This window comes from Panthera tigris, chromosome B3, assembly GCF_018350195.1.
Source record: "Panthera tigris isolate Pti1 chromosome B3, P.tigris_Pti1_mat1.1, whole genome shotgun sequence".
Taxonomy (NCBI): Eukaryota; Metazoa; Chordata; class Mammalia; order Carnivora; family Felidae; genus Panthera; species Panthera tigris.
Window position 1 is genome coordinate 108739090 of NC_056665.1, and position 26288 is coordinate 108765377.

The window sequence follows — 26288 nt, forward strand, 5'->3', positions numbered from 1 at the left end:
ACTCAAACGTTAATAATTCTCACAATACTTCAAACTTTTTCCTTATTATTATATGTTATAGTGACTTGCTACCAGTGATTGCGACCCACTGAAAGCTCAGATGATGGTTAGCAATTTTTTTAGCAATAAAATACCTTTCAACTGAGATATATACTTTTTTCTTAGACATAATGTTGCACACTTTATGGATTACAGTATAGTGTAAACATAAATTTTATATGAACTGGTAAACCAGAAAATTCACTTGACTCACTTTATTGAGATACTTGATTTTTTGTGGTGGTCTGAGACCAAACCTGTAATAACTACCCAAGTATGCCAGCAGAAGACCTAACCAACTTACTAAAAAGGCAGAAAACCCAAAGATATTTATCAAACTTCACTCCCTGATAATTTTTGCAACTTTTCACTAAGTTTGTAATTATGTCAAAATTAAGCTATCAAAAAATGAGAAGAAGGAGAACAGAAACAGAAAGAGCAGAAAAGGAAAGGATAGTCACCAAAATGTTAGGAGTGACACTATTGAGTTTCTCTTTTCCTCTCCCTCTCTTAAAACATTGTTAAGGCGGGGCGCTTGGGTGGCTCAGTTGGTTGGGCATCTGACTTCGGCTCAGGTCATGATCTCACGGTCCATGAGTTCAAGCCCCACGTTGGGCTCTGTGCTGACAGCTCAGGGCCTGGAGCCTGTTTCAGATTCTGTGTCTCCCTCTCTCTCTGACCCTCCCCCATTCATGCTCTGTCTCTCTGTGTCTCAAAAATAAATAAACATTAAAAAAAAAAAAAACATTGTTAAGGTATGCTGAGTGTTAAATAACCCTCCCACCCTTCCTTTTTTTTTAAGTTTATTTATTTATTTTTGGGAGAGAGGGGGAAGGGGGAGGAACAGAGGGAGAGAGAGTATCCCAAACCCATGCAGACCCCCACATGGGGCTCCAACCTACCAACCATGATATCATGACCTGAACCGAAACCAAGAGTGGGACACTTAACTGACTGAGGCACCAGGCGCCCGCCACCCTTCTTTTAATCATAAAAGTACTTTAGAAAAGTCTAAAAACATGCGTACTCAATGGAAACCACACTAAGAAGTCACAAAATGGAGCCAGAGTGGGGATCTACAAATCAAGAGGCTGGCTATTAGGAAAAACCTTCCTGGCAGGTTCCAGGGTAGTTTCCAGGCAGGGCTTCAGAGGCCTCCAGGGTGGAACCTGCACATGGTGTGAATGCAAGGGCAATCCGACAATGCCCTCGTGCTCCCTCTCCTGCAGAAGTTCTCTAGGAGTCCACCCTCCCAGTCCACAATGTCTTCAGACTGTCTCTCCAATAAACCCAGATTGGCAGAAGGTACCAGGACAGAGTTCCCAAAGCTAATCACCACATCTGTCCTGTCATCACTGATCCAAACCACAGACTCCTGTAAGACAGTATTTTTGTCTGGCCCCATGGTGCCAAGGCAGCTGGCCAGCCCATGTAGCCTCTGCCACTATGGCACTTCCCAGCCTGGCCCACCTACTTCCACCCTGAGAGATCACTTCCGGGTCAAACTTTGTTTTTTGTTTTTGTTTTTTTAAATAAAAATCCTCTTACTGCCCTTTGGCTGAATTAATCTTTGTGAGAGGCCCATGGAAAAAAAGGAAAGAAAAGTTTCCAGGGAAGAGGGATGTACATATAATTTGACTCATTAAACCAAAAGATGAAAAGTCTCTGAATCCCAAGACTTTTTTGAAGAAGATAAACAAAAGCACACAAAGAAATAAAATGTGACAGATATATAATGAGACTGGTCCAATACTCAGGGGCCCTGTGTTCATTTTCACTGTGTCACTGTGCAAAACCAGCTACCATTTTATTTTAAAATGAAAAGAAAATGCATTTTGTCTGTCTCACTGAGCAAATGATTCCAGCTTAACAAACCCAACCCAGCGGCACTGCACCCAGGGCTTTCTCCACCCTTCTTTTTAGAAAATAAGTTACCAAGGTGAAGCTGTAATTAAGAAAATGGGGCAAAGTAAATGACAATGAGTACACAGCTGAGGTAACTTATCACAAGGCACACGCTTCACTGTAATATATCCGATGCCTGTTCTCCCACCCACCATTGACATGAACATGCAGGAAAAGAAAATACACCTGTTTTATCCTCTTCTTTAAGCAAACAAGAATGGATGTGGTGTGTATATGCTTCATTTTACCACAAAGGATTGTTCTGGCAAAATACACACTTTTTATGAAGGATTACATAGAACGCCTTTATACTCCGGGGAACAAAGCAGAACAACCGCTAAGTAGCATTAAACACGGTGCTGACTCTAAAGTGCTATACGAATTTCTCTTGCAAAAATAAAAAATAAAAATATTTCCTAAAAGAAATCTCACCTTAACTGTAATGCTATTTCTCAATAGTGTTCTGTCATTTGCAACCCGGAACCATTTTCTCTAACGCTTACTAATTTTACTGAACCTATTTTCCTATGAAGGCTCACTGCTTCTCAATACTAAATTCTGTCTTATTTCAGGTAATTGTGCTTTTTGAAATCAGTTATTCATTTTTGTGCTGGACTTTACTTTTGTAGCTTCTAAAACACAGAAGTCCAATCTTTTACTTACAAGAGTAAGTGGCATTCAAGCTATGGTAGATTGACCTCAGTAGCTAAAAAAAAAAAAAAAAATCCAATAGTTTAAAAATTGAGCTCGTTTTTCATGAGACACAAGCCATGAAAAATATGAAAATGGAGTTGACATCCTGCAATTTTATTTTACTTGAGAGAAAAACAAGGGCTGATTCTCTCTGACCTCATTACGGCTTCTTTTTATACCTATGTGGACTTCATGAAACTGCTACAGATTTATGAGTAGAAATAATCTAAAATATTTAGGGGCACTGGGTGGCTCAGTCGGTTAAGTGACCAACTCTTGATTTCGGCTCAGGTCATGAGGTCCTGAGATTGAGCCCCATATCAGGCTCCACACTAGGAGTGGAGCCTGTTGAGGATTCTCTCTCTCTCCTTCTGCCTCTCCCCTGCACATGTGCATGCTCTCTTTCTCTCTCTCAAAAAAAATAAAATAAAATAAGATCAAATAAAATAAGATCAAATAAAATAAAATAAAATATCATTTAGCATATTTTAACCAATATACACATTACAATGCCCCAAACATGTAATTTCTTAAAATGTTGTTATTTACATACTCTATCTCTGACTCCTTTTTGTTAGTATAACAATCTACTGGGTCTCTGAATTTTTTATTTAATTTTATTATTAGCCAAATATTTTTTCTTGGTTCACGAATGGATGGAACAAGCTTTATAAACCGAAATTTACTTGCACTATGATTACTCTAACATAATGGGTTAAATTCATTTACCTCCTCATCACTTTCAGCTCATTACTTAGGTCTGCTGTGGATGAATGAGGCATAAATATTTGGAATAAGATGATCTGTACTCAAGTCCTAACTCATTTACTAACTAGCTGGGAAAGTCACTAAACTTTTCTGGTCCTCATTTTGCTCATATCTAAAAGAAAGTATTGAGTTAGACAGGTTCTGTTGCCCCTCTGAGACTATCATTCTAGGTTAGCAACCTGAAAATAGTTCCACAAGCCATTTTCACACTTACCAACATGGAGGTACAGACACCTTAGGCTATGACCAACTCTAGTCTAAAAGGTATTGTCCTACTATTGCCAAAGAAAGTTTAATCAAACCCTTGTGCAGCCCATTAAGCTGTGACCAATACGAATGTTCTTTGCTGAAAGAGCATTACTAGTTTTTACTAAGATTCATTGTCTCATTAGTGACCCAATTTCCAAAGTCACCAAGCAGAGGAAATTTCTCTTAAGAAACCTGAGAAGCAAAATCTCTAAAACTGTTACAAATTTGCTACTACATTAGGAAAGTTCACAGTACCTAAAATAGCCACCACCTCATCATCCTGGATGACTTCCAAGGATCCTGACACCACAAAGCAGAGGGCATCCACACTTTCTCCAGCATGGTAAATGAGGTCCCCAGGAGCACAGTGAATCGTTTGGAACTCTACCGCCAAGGCGCGCAGACACCCATCACTGGCCAATCGAAAAGCAGGGTGTTCATTGAAAACCTTCCGATTTAGATGAACACAGATATCAGCTCTCATGTCCTTGGGACAGATGGAGAGAACCTGAAGAAAGTGAGAAATGAAGAAGTGAGAAGAAAAGAAAAAAGGCTATTTCAGTAAAAAAGTCATCCAACAAATGTTTAGCTGCGACAAAGTCGGCAACATACTGTACTAGATGCTGGGAATGCAAAGTTAAAAGTCACACCTCTGTTCTCAAGGACCTAATTATCCAGGGAGATGGGCTGATGAGCATATGGAGTGTTACAATGCAGCATCACACAGTAAAACTTTGAGAGTGGTATGGATCTCTCCATAGAAAGAACAGAGTCTTGGAGCGCCTGGGTGGCTCAGTCGGTTGAGCATCTGACTTCGGTTCAGGTCATGGTCTCACAGTTCATGGGTTCAAGCCCCACATGGGGCTCACTGCTGTCAGCACAGAGCCCGCTTCAGATCCTCTGTCCCACTCTTTCTCTTCCCCTCCCTGGCTTGTGCTCTCTCTCTCTCTCTCAAAAATAAATAAAACATTAAGAAAGAACAGAGTCTTAGGTGGTTAGGAAGAGTCTCAGAAAAAAACCTTAATATAATTTCATCAAAGAGCCAACTAAAATAGGGTATTACCTTTCATCTTAGTCTAGTCTCTGTTTTAGAATTTTTTCATAACTAAAACCAAATTTAGTCTGATGTACTTTACTCCACATGGGAAGTGGATTCATATTAATCAATTATAAGAAAACAAAATCAACAAAAGTACCCTTGTAACTTGACATGCGGGCACTGGCTGATAAAACTCTACCCTTGATGGGTCTATTTTCACTCCTAAAAATTTTCATTTTACAAATAGCTTTATGTTCAAGGAGTGAAAAAGGTATTCACTAGCCTTCTGTAGGGTTTATGCAATTGGGAGTGGCGGCGCCCACAAGGTGAGCACATTACTGCCTGGCAACCTTGCTTGTACTGGTCTTTGACTCCAGACTGCCAAGGGAAACAGGAAAATTCAAGCTATAGGCAGCCTTCAGAAGAGGGCACAACTGGCAGAAACATGCTTAGATAGCTCTCTACCAAAGGGTTGGAAGGTTCTTATTGCCTGTAGCTTTCAGACAGGGCAATTAATGACCCAGAATAAAATGGACACCATCACCACATCTAATCAGAGCATCATAAAGCAAGATGTAATTACAGAAGTCAGTACCACCTATTTGAAAGATGTGTGTAAAAACTCACTTAGAATCCTCTCCCAGCCCCCTTGGGTAAGTTTCCTTGTCAGAAATTTTTTTCTCTGATAGGCTTTCAGCCCTTCAAATAGAAGTCTTAAGCTGATCTTTCCCCATTAAATTATACTGAATAAAGTTTTAATATGAAATATGTGTCTTTCCTGTACTACATACATTTTAACCTTTAAAAAAATTACCTAAGGCTTGAAATATCCCGGATATTCCTTTCACTCGGGACTCATGATCAATGAAAAGTTGGTTGCCTCCCTGTGTAGAAGATGAGTCCATCATAAATGTAAAGACCATTAATTAAATTATACTTCTAGTATCCTTTCCCTTAATCTTTCCTAATACCGTACATATTATTTTGTACCACTTAAGCAACTCTGTGGCTTTTTTAATGCTCCTTATAATTCCTAAGGGAGTAGGGATCAACTCACCTATCCTGAAAAATCTCATCTTTGAAGAAAGGAATGCCTAACACAGCTTTAGAAGCAATTAGCACTTTCCCTTCCACATCAGTTGTTTTCCAAAGTAATGTAATGTTTTCTTTATTATATTAATCTTTAATGACTTCTGATATTACTGGTTCAAGAGGCACTTATTCAACTCCAATGATGGGGTGCACCCCTGCAGTAAGCCCCTGGAACTAGAAGGATTAATAAGACACTGTCTTTGCCTTGGAGGAGCTAGCCACAAAGTAGCAGGAGGAAGACATGTACAAAAAGTTAAAATACAATGAGAAAAGTGCTAGGACAGGACATGGACAGGGTGACATGGGAGCCCATGTTGCCTAGGAGTCATTACTTATGGCTTAGAGGTAGGAAAAAGATAAGGCTCGAGAACACTTAGATCTGGGTGCATATCTATCACTTACTACCTCTGTAGCCTAAGTTGTCTTATCTCTAGAAACCTCACCTGTGAAATGGGATAATGGCACTCATTTCATAGTCCCATTGCAGGAATTAAATGAAAGGGCTTGAGTTTAGCACAGTTTAGCCTTGCACATGGCCAGGACTAAAGAAATGTTGGCTTTTATTACCCCTATCAAACATGAGTACTTTTTTTTGTTCTTTTTTTTTCAACTTTACTTATTTTAAGAGAGACAGAGAGAGCTCAAGTGGGAGAGGAGCAGAGAGAAAGGGGGATAGAGGATCCAAAGAGAGCTCCGTGCTGAGAGCAGACAGCCAATGTGGGGCTCAAACTCATGAACCATGAGATCATGACCTGAGCCGAAGTCAGATGCTTAACCAACTGAGCCACCCAGGCGCCCCTTGAACATGAATATTCTTACAAAGTTTATTGTTGCTTTAGCTCTCTGGAAAAACAATATACTTTTTTTCTTTTTCTTTTTCTTTTTCTTTTTTTTATTTTCCACCCTGTTTTGAATTCTGTATCTTGGCTGTTGAGATTCTAGGCAAAATTAAGGAAATATCTCAGCATGACCCTGAAGATATTTCAAGCACTAGCTAATATTAATATTTTTCTCAAGTTGAAAATGAAATTAGTGCTAGAAAAGCCAAAAAGTAAAAATAATTTTAAAATATATACACACATGCATAAACATTATACTGAATAGCTTAATGGGAAAATGAACCATTCTGTTTCTATTCCATTTACCTTACAGGATTTTTAATGTTTTGGATTCATTTTGGTTAGCAGTCATTTTATGTCCTTTTAATTATGTCTTTCAGGATGCATGCTTCAAATGAAATCCTCCAATGTAAGCAATATTCTCTGTTCAGTGGCATATCAAAAGAGGATTTTTATTACATATTAATTGCATCTTCCCTTTTTTGTTTCACTTCACTTATGACACTAATTCATTTATTATTTTTATAGGTGCCATATACTAAAGTTCAAATGTCATAAAGTGACAAGTTAAAACTAAGTTAAAATAGACCAAAGTCACACCCAGTGGCAAGCTCATTCCCTATCCTTAGATAGAGCATGTGCCTTACATGCTGTGTCTGTCATTGAAATATGAGCATAGATTATTTTTTCTGTAAATGAAGGCACTGACAAGTGTCTTAGGCAAGACAAAACTTAGTTTTAAGTGATAAAATTATCATTCAAGATGACTCTAACACCTGGTCCATTAGTCCTAATTTCAATGTACTCTGCCTTGAATGTCATATGCAATCTCTTGTGGATAAGGTCCTTACTGGGTATCTTATAGTTATAAACAAATGAAATTACATTTCAGTAGAAAATATTCATATTAAAATGAGTATCCCCTCTTCATGTCAGGATAGTTATAAATTAGATTCTTAATTAGGACAATGGATAAATTTTCTCTTTGGAAGAGCTATAGCCATATACAAGGAGTCATTCTTAGAATTCTGCAACCAACCCTGGAAAAAGAAAAAAAAATGCCATGGTCTGAAGGAGGAAACTTTTTGAAATTCATTGATTTATGATACCAAGGACACATATAGTCATTCATTTAACTCGTAGTTAGTAAGAATTGGTTATACACTTGTTAACATGTGGGCTACTATGCACGCCCTCCAGATCCAAGAGCAAAACTTTCAGTGCCTGTATCCCTAGAGCTTCCAGTCACGAATAGCTTAAAAAATGACTATTCTTAGTCCGGTGCCCCATTTTACAGATAAGGCAAATGTATAACATAAAGTTTATGTGATTTGCTCAAGGCCTCTCAATAAGTTACTAGCAAAACCCAAAACTCTTTGGGTTCCAGTTTTTAAGCCATGCTCCTCAACGAAGCTCAACCAGGAACAAAATGTGACATCTGGCACTCTTTTATGTTTGCTGGGTCTTTGAATACTACAAAAATATAGATGCTGATTTCTGAAAATCATTTAATGTCCAATTAATCAAAATATACCTTTTTTTATTAAGAAATCGCTGATGTGCATACCACCACCACCACCACCAAAGAGCAGCCTAGATTTCCTTGCAGATTTGCTTCCATTTCTAAACACTTTAATTTCAGCTTCAGATAAATGTATTGCCATATTTTAGTGTGTGGGTGAAGACATAAGGATGCACTGACAAATTATTTATCTCATTACTATTTGCCAAAAGGAAGTAATCTTATTTGAAATATAAGTTTCAGTGTATAGATGAAAAGGACATGAGCTATATATTAGCATGGAGTAAACATATTTGATAAATGTCATTTTCCCCATCACTTTTATCCATTATGATACTAGTAATGTTGCAAAAGCTTAGAAAAGCAAGCCTAAAAACTTGAATTAGAAGCCAAAGAGTTAAATCAAGATTCTCTAAGGAAATGGTTGACTATACAAAGCCCAAAGAACAAGGTTTTATCCTCTCTATTATTAATTCTTTGAATACACTTAAACATGCATTTTAACAATCCTTATATAAAATGTAGTAAATCAAACCTATAAAGAAGAAAATAAGATTTCTCCATTACTTACATATCTATATACATACATACCATTTTCGTGAAACCTGACTCTCCAAACCTTTATTTCTTGCTGTGTTTATATCTCACTATAATCACTTCCCATGCCATGAAATACTGATTTAAAAACATAATTTGAATCATTGCATAATACTCCATCATACAATTATAACACAATTAACCACTGCATTATTATTGGATATCAAGATTTGTAGTTTTCCCTTTCATAAATCAAGGTACAACAAATACTCTGTACTTTTGTCAGATTGTCTGAGGACAGATTCTTTTAGAAGAAAAGTCAGTGGGCAAAATATAAAAACATTTTCAAGGATCTTGCCAACTTATTTCCCAGAAAAGGCAGAGTAAATTACTCTTTAAGCCAGAAGTGTATGAGACTATCTTACATCTTTTTAATAATCACCCTCCCCTCAATTTTTCATTCATTTGCATTTGAAAAAGAAAAGGCAATTTTACCTGAAACAAAAAATGGAATTGTACATGGCTTGTATGGAATTGTATATGGAACTGTAATGAGACAGAATGTTGAGCTTTATTTAATCTTAGTGAAGGTGGTCTCCTACCACTACTCCCTAGTTTAGTGACAACAGACTGACTGCTTTTATTCAATCTACAACAAATTTCTAATGTGAAAATGAGGATAATCGTGATACTTCCATTTTAAGCTTCTGAAAGTAGTGAACAAAACAAGGGCCCCTTTTGACATTTCTCACTGCTCTAAAATAAATTGTTTTTTTTTTTTATTATCTACAAAATCTTATATCGGGGTAATATAGTGACAGCTATTTTTAATAATAATTGATAAGTGAAGATGATCCCCCCCCCCACCGTTCTCTTTCTTAGGACAAAGGAATAAATGCATTAATGACATTTTGATAGGCAATGAAGTTACCACTGACATTCTTCAAAATCCCTGCTTCCTTTGATGCAATTAAGTTATGCATTGCTAATTAATCTCCCCTCACGGATCCAACCGAATTGGTATTAAATTAGAGAAAACCAGTGGAGAGAGTAAGGCAAGTGACATTTGCACATAAAACATTTTTACAATCCTTCTTGGGAATGAGGAGCTTTAAGACTGCCAACAAATGAAGTAAAGTTCGCTACAGAAATTCAATTCTCATTCATTTTATGGGAAGAAAAAAGGTTCACCTTATTTTTTTTTTCAAGTATAACCAGGCAGCCATGAGGACCAAGGCAGAGCAGCTGTCTGGAGGTTAGTCTGCCAATTTCTGGGGTATCCAAACCTCCAAGGAATTAACTCAGGAACAATGTAATGAAATAAAACCAAAGCAAATTAACTCCCATTATTTAAAAGTAAAAGGTCATATTTAGCAACAGAAGACTGATATGATCAGTGAGAGATTATAGGTTAAAATTCATAGGTTTCACTTTAGAGACAAATTTTCTGCAAATAGACCACATATACAAAAGTGAGACTTAAGATTTTGTTTAAAAAATGTAGTGAACCCATTCTACCAAATTCTTCATAGTTTTGGTTCTGCAGTAAAGTGAGCAATAAAAAGAAACAAATAGCAATTGTTACGATTTTTTAGCTTGTTAAAGGTGCAATGTTCTAGACCACTAACTTTCCAAATTTAGGGCTCTGATAAAATTTAGATTTTCTATTGTTCTCTATTCTTAATCTCATGTGTGTACTTTTTCATGTGCATGTATTTGACTAAATAAGAATACTTTTGCAGAGGAACCGAATAGACATTTTTCCAAAGAAGACATACAGATGGTCAACAAACACGTGAAAAGATGCTCAACATCACTCATCATCAGGGAAATGCAAATCAAAACCACGATGAGATACCACCTCACACCTCTCAGAATGGCTAAAATGAAGAAGACAAGAAACAATATGTGTTGATGAGGATGGGGAGAAAAAGGAAACTTTGTACACTGTTGCTAGGAATATAAGTTGGTATAGCCACTGTGGAAAACATTATGGAGATTCCTCAAAAAATTAAAAATAGAAATAGCATATGATTCAATAATTCTACTATTGGGTATTTACCCAGGGTAAATGAAAACACTAATTCAAAAAGACATATTCATCCCTGTGTTTACTGCAGCATTATTCGCAGTAGCCAAGACATGGAAGCAACCCAAGTGTCCATCAATAAATGAATAGATAAGGAAAATATGGCGTGCGCACATGCACACACACACACACACACACACACACAATGGAATATTACACAGCCATGAGAAGGATGAGGTCATGCTATTTGTCACAACATGGATGGACATGGAGGGTATTATGCTAAGTGAAATAGGTCAACCTGATAAAGACAAATATATGACTCCACTCACAAGTGGAATCTAAAGAAATAAACAAAAAGCAGAATCAGAACTATAAATGCAGAGAACAAACTGATGGTTGTCAGAGGGAAGGAGGGTGGGGAGTTGGGCAAAAAGGATGAAAGGGAGAGAGGGATACAGATCTCCAGTTATGGAATGAGTAAGTCATGGGAATAAAAAGCAGGGCATAAGGAATACAGTCAACAATATTGTAATGGCAATGTAATGGGACAGATTGGTAGCTATACTTGTGGTGAATATAGCATAATGTATAAACCTGTCAAATCACTAACCTGTATACCTGAAAATATATTCTACATTGTATGTCAACTATATTCAAAATTTTTAAAAAGTGAAAAAGAGAATGCTTTTCCACATGTTAAAGTATTTTCTAAACTTAGAAATATATTTTAAAATATATTTGACTGAATTATCCAGAAGAATGGAAACAATTCTGGAAACAATCTGGCAGTGATCCTTTTAAAGTCACCTATGATAAATAATGTTCCAGCTTCTTTAAAAGAATGGCCCACTCATATACTGTGGTAGAAGTGAATTTGTAGTTCCATTACCTGACTATACTGACAAAAGTTTATATATATACCTTAAGACCCAACAATTCCATTCCACTTTGGGTATATGCCTAACAGAAATGTCTGTATATATGCACCAAACCACATAAGAGCATTTGTAGGAGCACTATTCATAATAGCTCCAAGTTGAAAATTAAACAAAAAGGGGCCCCTGGGTGGCTCAGTTGGTTAGGTGTCCGACTTTGGTTCAGGTCATGATCTCATGGTTGGTGAGTTAAAGCCTGTGTCAGGCTCTGTGCTAATAGCTCAGATCCTGGAGCCTGCTTTAGATTCTGTGTCTCCCTTTCTTTCTGCTCCTCCCCCATTCATGCTCTGTCTTTCTCTGTCTCTCAAAAATAAATAAAATTTAAAAAATATTTTTAAAAAAGAAAATTAAACAAAGATCCATAAATATTAGAATAGATAAATACATTGTGGTATATTCACACAATGGACTGTTATCAGCAAAAAAAAAAAAAAAGGAAAAAGAAACAACTACACATAACATAGATCAATTTCAACAACACAATGTTGATTGAAAAGAGCCTAACACAAAAGAGTATATTCTACATAATTCCACTTATATAAAGTTCAACAACTGGCAAAATCAATATATGGTTGTAGAAGTCAAGATATGGGTTACTGTGGAGGGGCAAAGCTGGCTAATGTCTGGAGAAAACATGGAAGGACTTCCAGTAATGAGGTGTTGGGGTGCTGGCTAAACACATTTGTTCACTTTGTGAAAATTTATTAAGCTGTTCATTTATAATATAATTTTCCCACACTTCAGTAATATATTTTAATTTTTTTAACATTTACTTATTTTTGAGAGAGCATGTGCATATGTGCATGTGTGAGATGGGGAGAGGGAGACGGAAAGGGAGAGGGAGAGGGAGAGGGAGAGGGAGAGGGAGAGAGAGAGAGAGAGAGAGAGAGAGAATCTCAAGCAGGCTCCGCACTGTCAGCACTGAACCCCACGTGGGGCTCAATCCCATGAACCATGAGATCATGATCCGAGCCAAGATCAAAAAGTCAGGCGCTTAACCAACAGACGCCCTAGTATTATATTTTAATTTTAAAAGATTACTTAAAAAATCACACACACACACACACACACACACACACACACATGTTAATAATGTGAAGATAGATATGTTAATTAGTTTGATTGTAGTAAATAATTTCACTATGTATATGTAATCAAATCATGTTTTACACTTTAAATATATACATTTTTATTTTTAAAAAGTTATTTTTAAACAAATAGGTATTGTCTAAAGAGAATGAATGAAACAAAAATCGAGCTGTTAAACCAATAGTGACAGCTATTTCTAGAATGATTATGATTGTGAAAGCTTGTGTCTCAACCTACTTTTCTTCCAATAGAGCAAACTAAAATTCCAGAAGATGTGCATCAGTATTCTTTCAAATTACTTATGCAATTTAATATATCTACCCATATATGTGTGTGTACATATATATGCTTATACCAACTATAGAAAGTAAAGGTAGTCCAAAGAAGTCAGAGTAGTAAATGAAGCAAAAGATATGTGGGTCGGTCATTTATATTGCATTTAATTCTAAAAAGAATTTGAGATCTGATTATTTGATTGTATAAAAGAATATATAAGTGCCAATACACATTTATGTCTATATATAGATGTGTATATACAGATAGATTAAATCAAGTATATATAAAATAATAGCTAAAAATTTATGTTGCTTAAAAAGGTTGGGAGATTATTAACTGGAAGAAAAACAGTAAAGTAAGACAGAGTATCAATGTTTGAACAATTGGGATCACACTGCAACATTTTTTCACAGCTCTAACACTCATATATAGATTACAGATGTGGTGCCTAGATATAGCTATTGGTGTATTTATGTGTAAAATAGCTTTACTATAAAATCAGGAATCTTTCAGAGAACACTAAGCTCTTCCAGTCACTCTCCCAATATGCTGACATTCATCAGACTAGACCTCGATCAATGTGTTCTTATTGAATAAATCCTGTTATGTTATTATATGTAGTTGAAATAGGATAGCTAAGCTTTCTGGTAAATTAAGTCCTTCACTGTAAGTAAAGTGCCTCAGGAATTTAGCTCTCTGGGACCACTGGAATAGATAAAAGGGTACAGTTATTTGAATATTTATATGCACAAGTATGCTTTCTAGAGTTTTTTATGGCAGTAATTCATACATAAGCAAAAGGTAAGAAACAATGTATAGACTATAATAAATATAATAAAAACATAACATGTATAATAAATACAATTTTAAAAGTTAAGAAAATGAAAAGATTGGCCTTAGATTGAAAGAAGATATTTATAATACATATATCCTACAAAGGAGTCCTATCCAAGATATATGAAAAACTCCCACAAGTCAATAGGATAAAGGTAGAAACCCAATTTTTTATAAAATACTAACAAGATGTGAACAATTTACAAGATAGATTATCTAAATGGCCACTGATTTTAAAAGGTGCTCAAAACCATTAAGTATGGGAAAATGCCAATTGGAACCACAATTAGATACAACTACACCTGCACCATAATGGCTAAATGTAAAAGGCCAACAACATGCCAAGACTCGGAGAACATGTGGAGCAGTTGGAACTCTCACGTATTCTAGTGGAGTTGTCACCACTTTTCTAGACTCCTTGACAACTTCTAATAAAACTAAACTGCTATCAATACCATAACCCATCAATTTCACTCTTATGTATATACACTAGAGAAATGTATAAAGATATTCATAAAAAGACATGTACAAGAATTTTATATCTTTATTCATAATAGCCAAAACTTAGAACAAACCCTAAGTTAATGCCCATTAGCTATAGAATGAACAATATCCATGAAATTGAATACTTTATATATACTGTATAATTCCACTTCTATGAAGTTCGGCATCAAAATACCAGTTACAGGAAACAGCCCAATGCACATCAACTAATGAATGGAAAAAAGAAAATGTGGTAAATTCCATACAAAAGAATACTATGCAGTCATAAAAAGAAATGAAGTACCAATATACACTACAACAGGAGGAATCTTGAAAGCATGCTAAGTGAAGGAAGCCAGTCACAAAAGACCACATATCTTATGACTCCACTTATATGAAATGCCCAGAATTAGCAAATCTATAGAGACAGAAAGTAGATTAGTCCTTTCCAAGGGCTTAGAGGAAGGGGAGAATAGAAAGTAATTGCTGATGGAATGGTGTTTTTTTTTTTTTTTGAGGTGATGATGATGCTCTGGATAGTGATGATGGTTTCACAACATTGTGAATTCACTAAAAACCACTGAACTATACGCTTTTAAATGATGAAGTTTATGATAACGTGAATTACATCTCAATTTTTTAAATAGTGGTTACTTCAGAAGGGCACAGTAATTGCTTTGACAAAATTAGAATGGGATAGCATTCTAGGGTGATAAAAATTTTATCTTCATCTGAGTAGCCATTACATGGTATTTACATATATGGAAATCTATCCATCTGCTTGCCTAACATTTGTATATGTTATGTGTGGATGTATGTGTGTATGCGCCTTTATATGATAAAATGCAATATGGAAAATCATAACTGTCACCATTCCCAACCACTAAAAATATTGGCAATAGGCAAATTTGGTAAAAATTAAGTTGCAATATCTACGGGATAAACCACTGCAAGGTACAGGACTACCTACTTATGTTCAATAATTACATAGTACTGGTATATGGTGTCTATTATATGTGAAACACATATAGAAGATGGCATTAAAAACGGTTCCAAACAGTTCCTGCATGCAGTTTGCTTGCCAATCTTACCAGGAAGACAAGACAAATTTACTAGGTCAGTCAAAGCTAGAGGGAAAGGCTACCCTGTTGCAAAAGGAAGCCAACTTTGGAGGAAATAATATGCAGCAGGTCAGAGGAGGGTATAAGTAAGGGATGTTTGGGGAAAAGTTGCCATAGGCACAGGCAAAGTGAAATGTTGGCCATTTTACAGCTAATCAACTTTGTGATTAGAGCTAATCAACCTCTATTTTCATTTCATATAACAGAAGCAGCTTTTCTTAAATGATTGGTACATCATAGTGAATTCTATCACTAAATGTAGTCTCTACTATCTTAATTAAGTTTGTATCAGTGCTATTGATAAGAGTTGAAAACACGACAGTGAACATTGCTAGTTATTTATTTACTTAATAGTATGTATGTTGTCATGGTGACTAAAATTTTACAACGTTAATTAAACAGACTTTTCTTATTTGCATGAGCCTATTTAGTAGCACAGGGGGAATGTATGTGTTTTTTAAGTTTAAGAAATTCCTTTAAAACTTAATTAGTATTCTACATACGCTAGAAACCAAATTATCATCTTTTTGATACAGCATGTTATGTTGACATTATGAAAAGGACTTTGGGGAAATAGGCCCTAAATGAATGTTGGTTTATGTATTACTTATACTGATATTTGTCACCAATACCTTCATTGCTGGGAAACAAGACATGTCAGTAATCAAACTTATTACAATTCTCATCATCCAGAAAATAGCCATGAATAAGTAAAATAGCCAGAGTAAGTAAAAATGTCCACAAATAGGAGAAAAGACAGCCACAGAGTGTGTAGGATGTACATGTAATAGATGCCCTTGAGCGTCACTTAATGCCTCAAGGAAACCACCAGAGTCCCAGATACCGCAGACGTGATCTGATTTCAGCCCAGGGCAGATCAAAGAGAGCAGACTGAGAGGTAAATGTATTGACTATAAGGAAAAACAATAGAGAGGCTAATGCCAAACAAATATTCCAAAAAAGTAAAACATAAGGATGAATATATGGAAACCAAAATTGAAAACATAACACCACTTGTAACTTATAAAATGAATTATTTAGGTACAAAGTTAACAAAACATGAGCAGGATGTATATTCTGAAAATTACAAAATACTGATGAATGAACAACAACAACAAAAAAAATCCCTAAGTCAATGGAGAGAGAAATCGTGTTGAAGAATTAGAAGACCCAACATAGTAAATTCAATGTGATAGCATTACCTATCTAAAATAAAATAGTGATAGTCCCAAATGATGTGAGGATACAAAGAAGCTAGATTGTACTTATACTTCTAGTTATACAAAATTGTGCATCTACTCTGTAAAGGAGAATGGTTTCATACAAAACTACACATGTGCTCACCACATGACCTGTAATTACAGTCTTGGGTGTTTATCCCAAAGAAATGAAATTTTAAATTCACACAAAAACCTGTACATGACTGTTCACAGGAACTCTATTTTGCAATAGCCCCAAACTAAAAACACTACAGATTTCCTTCAGCAGGTGAATAGCTGGACAAACTGTTGTGCATCCTACTCAGCAATAAAAAGGAACAAACTATTGATACATGCAATAATTTGGATGGATCTCAAGGAAATTATGCTCAATGAAATAAAGCTAATCTCAAACGTCTACATGATTCTACTTATACAACATTCTTGAAATGACCATATTAAAGAGAGACTAGATTGGCCATTGCCAGGATTCAGGAAAGTGGTGGGGAGACAGGTGACTATTGCCGTAAAGGGTAGCACAAGAGATCCCGGTGATGGAACTCTTCCATCCTGACAATGGTAGTGATTGCATGAAACTACACTTGTGATAAAATTGTTTGGCATAAGACCACACACACACACACACACACGCACACGCACACACATGCGCACACACACAGCACACACATTCGTGTGTGTAAAAGAGATGAAATCTGAATAAGGTTGATGAATGGTACCAATGTCAACTTTCTGGTTATGAGGGAAACTGGGTGAAGGGTACATAGAATCTCTATGATTTCCTACAAGCATGTGAATCTACAATTATCTCAAAATAAAAAGTGTTTTTGAAAAGATAAAAGTTTTGTCCCTCTCTTTTGACAAAGAGACAAACAGCCCTCCCATAAACCAGAACCCCTGGAATACCAACTAATAATAGGGCATAGCAGTCATCTCCATTAACACGCTTTTATCAAGTGCGACTTTTCATAAAGCCAAAAATACTTGAGGAAGCCCCTCAGTAGGAGAAGTGTCTGTAGCCTTGAGTTTACATGTCCCAGCCTGGCAAGAAGATGACCTGAATCTCACCAGGGACAATTTTAGTTTGTCCTTCAGCTCCAGGGTAGTAGACCGAATACCAAACTTCTGACCTGAGGGCATTAGCCTCTAGCACAAAACCAAGGGTTTTACCTGCCCCCCCCACCCCAGAAAGAAACAAACAAAACAAAAACAAAAGACACGTTTGCTTTGGGAATCAGTGTGCAACCTTGCATTTTATAACAGAGCTCTCTGTAAAATATTCTAGCTTCATCCTCTTAAATGCCCAAAACACTTCAAAAATGTCCTGAAAATTTCATTTAGACAAAGAGTTTGGCCCTTGGTGATGTTTATACCTGAACAAAATCTTTACACTATTATTTTCCCTTTAAGGAATCCTTTATTTATATTAGGTTTGCAAATTTTATCTAATCTAATACACTGAGGAAGCAGTGTCAAAGGAAAGGGAATCATTCCTTCCCGAAGTTCATGGAGGTTTTCAAAGCACTCTAACACTGTTCTGCCATTGTTTGCTATTTCATTTGCTCACTGATTGATGGTCACCAATGAATGTTGGAAACATGCTATGTCTTTGGATATACGCAAACAACAGCCACAACACGCAGCCATTATCTTCAGAAGCTTCTAATATGGTGGTTGAGTGAGATATTTTAACCAAAAAACAAACAAACAAAAAGCCGATACTATTTTATCAATGAGATGTGAGTGACATTCTGGGAAAGCATGAAATGACTTAAAAGATATCCTTCCTAGGATGGTGAACAGATTTATGCCTTTTTGTGAAATCACAGTGTCTAATATTTTAACAGAGTGGCAAGCCGAATCTCTCTCCTAAGGCTTAAACACAGCTTAGCAGAGATTTCAATATTGTTTTCTTAGATTCAATTGGTTCAGACTTTGAAAGAGAAAATGACACCAACCATTTAATCCTTACCAAAACTATACAGTGCAGGTATTATTATTTCCATATTACAATAGTTATTAACAGATCCATAGTTTGGATGATTTTAAAGCCCTTTTGCTCTATCTATAACACAGAATTGCTACTGGATACAGAGATAATCAACAGAAATTTATCCCAGGTCAACTTGTAACAGTTGGAGGCACATTTGACTATACAATCTAAGCCTGATTTGAATGCTATCTATTATGGCTCTCATGACAACATGTGGCCCTTTTGGAAACATTTCCTGAAAGATCCTTGGATTAGGACTCCGGTGCCTTATGTGGAGCCCAACTACCTGGCAACACTCCCATCAACTGCTAGCAACATGACCATCTGTCCCCTGCTCGGACTTTCCTAATCTTTTTTATATTCTCGCTCCTTCTCAAACTGACCCTTACTCTTATGCCACTTGCTCCCACAGTAAATGTAACCATCTGCGTTTAGCTCACATCCTCTCAAAAGTTTCTCCATTTCAGAGTGACTGACTCAGAGAGCTCACACATATCCCTGATCTAGGGTACAGACTATCATGAAGCACCTTATTAGCACATTTAGAGACTGGGGGTGTGGACCATTCAGTCACTGTGGGAGTACATGCCTCTAAACACCCAACAGGCAGATTCGGACACACAGTCAGCCACAGTTCATTAACTGTAATAAGATCTCCACGTCATTGACCTTCCCTACAAATTTGACCCCTTCTGTTTTCACCTTTTAAATGTCTAGCATAGATTACTACTGTTTCTCATTACAAACATTTTGTATTACTCTTCCCCATGATATCACCTATGAAAACCCCATCCTGATTTATTTCACCTTGGCTAGCTACATCACACAATTCTGATGAATGCTTTTATTTTAAAACAATGAACACACTTAAAATGGGCACTCGTCCATACCTACCATGTCAACTACAGTTCTCTGACATTTATAAAGCATGTAGGATATACCTGAAGTTTATGATAACAAGGTCCATATTCCCCAGTATGAAGTAGGCCAGGCATGTGGTTTAGGTTTTTTTTGTTTGTTTCAGGATGCTTTCCTAAATTATGGTTTAAACATCAGTTCTGTTCTTTTTGTTTGATTTCATGTTTTGGTAGGCATGAATTATATGTATACTGGGTCTTTATGCCTGTGTTCTCTATTACATGTTTGCATACATGTACCTCTTTATTTTAGTTTCATTAATTTTTTTTGCTCTTTTTATTTAATTCTCTTTAATTATATATTCTTGTAACTATTATTACATAATAAAAGATAGAATGTGGGCACCTTGCAATTTAGTCTTCACTTGTAATATTATTTTATCTCTTTGCTTTCATTTATTTTCTGACTTTGATCAGCTCCCTATATTTCTTTTTCTATATCCATTTTTTTTTATTTATGACTTACGAACTTCTTTCTTAAGTTTGTTGTTCACTACATTTAATTTAGTTTAGTTGTATCAATTTTCTTCTGTACCATGGCTTTTTGTAAAAGTGTGTTTTCATGTTGAAGTTTTATTTTCTTATTTCTTTTCCAGTGTCTTTATATATCTATATATAAATTATCTTTTTTTTCCTGTTTATTATTATTTGTGTTGTATTTTTCCTAACCAGCAAAAGTAGGCAGTCTTGTGTGTATAAGGGAAGGAGGAGGTAAGGGAAGAGTGTGGGGGGCAGGTTTTCTTCTGTATCTTACCAGATTCCTTAGTTCAAAGGTACCCTTTACTGTTACAGCAGTTAAGTGCAATTTCTTTGTAAACTATACAATTTGCTTTTTGTTTTTCTCTGTGTTTTTTTTCAATTTTTTATTTAAATTCTAGTTAGTTAACAACCAATAACATAAATTGGTTTCAGCTGTAGAATTTAGTGATTCATGACTTACATATAACACCCAGGGCTCATCACAAGTGCCCTCCTTAATACCCATCACCCATTTAGCCCATCAACTCACCCAACACCCCTCTGGCAACCCTCAGTTTGTTCTCTATAGTTAAGAGTCTCTTATGGTTTGTCTCCCTTTCTCTTTCTTTCCGCCCCCCACTTCCCATATGGTCATCTGTTTTGTTTCCTCAATTCCACATATGAGTGAAATCGTATGGTATTTGTCTTTCTCTGACTGACTTATTTTGCTTAGCATAATACACATTTGCCACGTCATCACAAATGGCAAGATTTCATTTTTTGATGGCTGAATAATATCCCATTGTATATATGTAAACCACATCTTCTTTATCCATTCATCAGTTAATGGACATTGGGCTTTTTCCATAATTTGGCTATTGTTGATAATGCTGCTATAAACATCGGGGTACTTGTGCCCCTTTGAATCCGTAGTTTTGTGTCCTTTGGGTAAATACCTAGTAATACAATTGCTGGGTCATAGGGTAGTTCATATGGGTGCTACCATATCTTGGCTATTGTAAATAATGCCGCAATGAACATGAGGGGTGCATATATCTTCGAATTATTGTTTTTGTATTGTTTGGGTAAATACTCAGTACTGTGATTGCTGTATCATTGAGTAGTTCCAATTTTAGTTTTTCGAGGAACCTCCATATTGTTCTCCAGAGTGGCTGCACCAGTTTGCATTCCCACCAACAGTGCAAGAGGGTTCTTCTATCTCCATATCCTCATCAATACCTGGTGTTTCCTCAGTTGTTAATTATCCTGACAGGCATGAAGTGGTATCTCATTGTGGTTTTGATTTGCATTTCCTTGATGATGAGTGAGGTTGAGCATCTTTTCAAGTGTCTGTTGGCCATCCGTACGTGTGTCTTCTTTGAAAAAATGTTCATGTCTTCTGCCCATTTCTTTACTGGATTATTTATTTTGGGGGTGCTGAGTTTGACAAGTTCTTTATAGATTGTGGATACTTATCTTTTATCAGATATGTCATTTGCAGATATCTTCTCCCAGTCTGTAGGTTGTCTTTTTGTTTCATAAATAATACAATTTTGGAGGCACCTGGGTAGCTCAGTTGGTTAAGCATCCAACTCTTGATTTCGGCTCAGGTCATAATCTCATGGTTTGTGGGATCGAGCCCCACATTACGCTCTGTGCTGATAGCATGAAGCTTGCTTGGGATTCTCTCTCTCTGCCCTTTCCCCTCTCTCTTTCTCTTTCTCTCTCTCTCTCTCTCTCTCTCTCTCAATAAATAAATAAATAAATAACTTTAAAATATACATATTTTATTATATATTATATATATATATATCCATAAATAATTTGGTTTTAACTTCTTATATCCTGTTCTTAGTCCTCTTATCTTAAGACACTTCCTTTCATCCCTTTACCACTAAGCTTCCAAGAAAAATAGCAGTCTTCCAAGGCTTTCCTTTCCCACAGAAGTATGGCCTTCCCTAAACTATTTCTTCTCATCCTAAGCACGCTCCAAGCTTCCTGACTCCACATAAGCATGTACTCTGGTTCACTATGTCTCACTCCTGCCCTCAAACTTAGAATTTCTTTTAATGTTTATTTATTTTTGAGACAGAGAGAGAGACAGAGACAGAGAGAGACAGAGACAGAGAGACAGAGCATGAGTAGGGGAGGGGCAGAGAGGGAGGGAGAATACAAAGTAGGCTCTAAGTTCCAAGCTGTCAGCACAGAGCCCAATGTGGGGCTGGAACTCACAAACTGTGAGATCATGACCTGAGCCAAAGTGAGACGCTAACCAACTGAGCCACCCAGGTGCCCCTGTCCTCAGTATTTTGCATTGTGGATGGTGAACCCTGATCACTGTTGTCTGTCCTCCATCATGACTAAGACCACTTGCCTCTTCCTCTGTTCTGTATATCTCCCTTCTGACTCTCAGCTCTGTTGCGGGTCCCAGAGTCAACTCTGTTGGTTTCGTGATGTATTTCCCACTGTTCAATTCAGTATAAAAATTTACAATATTCTCTGTCTCTTACCTGAGCTTTAGGCATACTCTTAAGGTGACTTCATTTGCTCTCCGTTTTAGTGTAGAGATTTGGGGAGAACATTTGTGAGCAAAGTTTGGCTGCCACGATTATATTATGGGAATCCAGAGGTCAGCATTATGTTTTTAATTTGTATTTCCTCTTTTGAGAAATGCCTATTTGTGTCTGTTCTCTTTCTATTGAGTTATCTTTTTTATTAATTTATAGGAACTCTTTATATATTCTGGAAGTTAATCCTTTACTGATTACTTATATTTCAACATTTTCTCCTAATTCATAGATTATTTTTTCACTTTTCCTGTGGTGTATTTTGATGTACAGAAAGTGCTAATATTGCTAAAGTCAAATTTTTAGTATCTTTGTTATTAAGTCAAAATATGTCATGTTTAAGAGATTAAGAATTTAAACATATATTTAATCAGAAAGATTTTCTATATATTTTTTTTATTGTGGTAGGAACACTTAACATGAGATTTACCCTCTTAACAAATGTTTAAGTGTGAAATATAGTACTGTTGACCTTAGGTGTGATGTTGCACAGCAGATCTCTAGAACTTATTTATCTTGCAAAACTGAAACTTTATACCCATTGAAAGCAACTCCCCATTGTCCCTTCTCTCAGACTCTGGGAACCACCATTCAAACACTATTTTCTGTTTCTAGGAGTCAACTATTTAAATAACTTACATAAACAGAATCATGCAGTATTTATCCTTCTGTGACTGGTTTATTTCACTTAGCATAATGTCCTCTCATTTCATACATATCGTTTCATATAGCAGGATTCCCCTCTTTTTATGGCTGAATAATACCCTATTGTATGTGTACAGCACATTTTCCTTATCCATTTGTTCACTGATAGATTTAAATTATTTGCACATCTTGGCTATTGTGAATAATGCTGTAGTGAACATGGGAGGGCAAATATCTGTTTGATACACCAATTTCAATTATTTTGAATTGGAATTGCTCTATCATCTGGTAGTTCTATTTTTAATTTTTTAAAAACTTCCATTCTGTTTCCTATAGCAGGTGTGCTATTTTACATTCCCACCAATAACGTACAAGAGTTCCATTTTCTTCACATCTTTGCTGACAGTTGTCTCTCTCTCTCTCTCTCTCTCTCTCTCTCTCTCATTTTGTTTTTTTGTTGGTGGTGGTTTTTTGGGGGGTTTTTTGGTAGTAGTAATTTTAATAAATGTAAGGTGACATCTCAGTGTAATTTTGATTTGTATTTCCCTGATGATTGGGGATGCTGGGCATCTTTTAACATACCTGCTGGTCATTTGTATGTCTTCTACGAAGAATGTCTAATTCAAGTCCTTGGCCAATTTTTTAATTGAATTGGTGTATTTTCACTATTGAGTTGTATGAGTTCCTTATATATTTTGGATATTAACCCATTATCAAATGTAGTGCTTACAAATATTTTTTCCCATTCATAGGCAGCATTTTACTTTTTTAGTGCTTTCCTTTGTTATGCAGAGGCTTTTTAGTTTGATATAGTTACACTTGTCTGTTACCAATTTTGTTGCCCATTTTTTTGGTGTCATATTCAAGAAATCATTGCCAAGACCAATGTCATGAAGCTTCCCCTATATTTTCTTCTAGGAGTTTTATAACTTCAGGTCTTAAGTTTAAGTCTTCAATTTTGAGTTGATTTTTGTGTATGGTGTGAGATAAAGATCCAATTTAATTCTTTTGCAGGTTAATAGCCAGTTTTCCCAGCCCCATTTGTTGACAAGACTATCCTTTCCCTATTGTGTATTCTTTGGTGCCCTTGTCAAGTTGGTCAACCATATATGCTTGGGTTTATTTCTGGGCTCTGTATGGTCTATAAGTCTTTATGTCAGTACAATCCCGGTTTAATCACTATAGATTTATAATATATTTTATAATAAGGAAGTGTGATACTTCTGGGCGTGTTCTTTCTGAAGACTGTTTGGGCTATTGGGGGTCCTCTGTGGTTCCATATGAATTTTAGGATTTTTTTTCCTACTTCTGTAAAAAATCACAGTTTTTAATATTTAAATCTTTAAAGTTAGAATTGGTTGGTGTGGTATGGAGCAATTAAATTGGATTTTTTTTCCCATACAGGTAACCTTTAATACCAATGACATAATTATTGAATGGTCCTACCTTACCCACAGATCCACATTTGCCTCTCTCTGAATTATATAAAATCTCCCCATATGTCTGGGACAATAATTAGGGTCATTATCTTATGCCATTACCATATGTCAATTTGCCTGTCCCTATGCCAAAATCACACGGTCTTAATTATTATACATTACTCCTCTTCACTCCAATGTTGCATCTGTCTCCAATACTCTAGTAAATCTGTTTTCATCAAGTCCACCAGTAAGCTCCATGTTGCAAAATATAAGTGGAATTTTTCACATTTTATTTTATGCGTCTTTTAGAAGACTTCAAGACGATCTTTATTTTCTCTCTTGGCTTACATAAAATCAAATATTTCCATTTTTCCTATAATGTGAGCAGCTACTGCTCAGTGTTCTTTCTAGACCTTTCTTGTCTGCTTGACATCTAACTGCAGGAGGTTTCTCAAAGCTTGATCTTATACCCTTTTCTCTTTCTTAGCCATAATGTCATTTTGCATGATCACAGCTAGGTGTTGATGGTCTTTTATATATTAATGGCTTCCAAATTTATATGCCCTTATGACCCCAGAATTATATCCATTGATAAAATATTTATTGAGCATCCACCATGTACCAATCACTATCAAAATGCTAATTATTAAGAATAAAAGAGGCAAAATTGCCTGTCTGCATGAAATGTTTATTCTAATAATTCTAAGAATTATTCTAATTCTTTAACAAAGGAGCGAACTATATATATAATACTTCAGGTTGTATTAACTTCTGTGAAGAAACCTAAATCAAGGAAGATACCTAAAGACTTCAGCAATGGAGATGCTGCAATTTTGACTATGATAGAAATCGGACTAGAGATCCAATAATCTTATTTATTTATTTATACTTTTAAGAGAGAGAGTGTGTGTGTGAGTGGGGGAGGGGGCAGAGGGAGAGGGGGTGTGGAGAGAGAGAGAGAGAGAGAGAGAGAGAGAGAGAGAGAGAGAGAGAGAGAGAATCTCAAGCATGCTGCATGCCCAATGTGGAGCTGGATGCAGGGCTCCATCCCACAACCCTGGGATCATGATCTGGATCTGAGCCAAAATCAAGAGTTGGATGCTTAACCGACTGAGCCACCCAGGCACCCCTAGAGATCTTAAGCAGAGGTTAACAAAGTACAGCCTGAAGGCCAAATCTGGCCCACTACCTGCATTTGTACAGCCACTGAGTTCAGAATGGTTTTTACATTTTTAATGTTTATTTATTTTTGAGGATGACAGAGTGCAAGCAGGTGAGGGGCAGAGAGAGCCAGTGACACAGAATCCAAAGCAGGACCCAGGCTTTGAGCTGTCAGCACAGAGCCTGATGCAGGGGTTGAACTCACGGACCACGAGATCATGACCTGAGCTGAAGTCAGACACTCAACTGACTGAGCCACCCAGGCACCCCACAGAATGGTTTTTACTTTTTTAAATGATTGAAAAAAATCAAAAGAAAAATACATTCCATTACATTTGAAAATATATGAAGTTCAAATTAATGTGTCCATAAACAACGTTTCATTGGCACACAGAAATATTCATGTATTTACTTCTTATTATCTATGGCTCTTTTCATGCTCCAAGGGCAAAGTT

The 26288-nt window shown here is 36.2% G+C and overlaps 1 protein-coding gene across 3 annotated transcripts in view; it reads right to left on the reverse strand.

Annotated features, from left to right (window-relative positions):
- KCNH5 (potassium voltage-gated channel subfamily H member 5) overlaps nt 1-26288 on the reverse strand; it is a 307440-nt gene that overhangs the window by 70495 nt on the left and 210657 nt on the right. For all 3 annotated transcript variants that reach the window (XM_007095216.3, XM_042989854.1, XM_042989853.1), the window contains one exon: nt 3910-4162. In XM_007095216.3, the coding sequence (XP_007095278.1) occupies nt 3910-4162 (253 nt within the window). The remainder of the gene's footprint in view (nt 1-3909; nt 4163-26288) is intronic.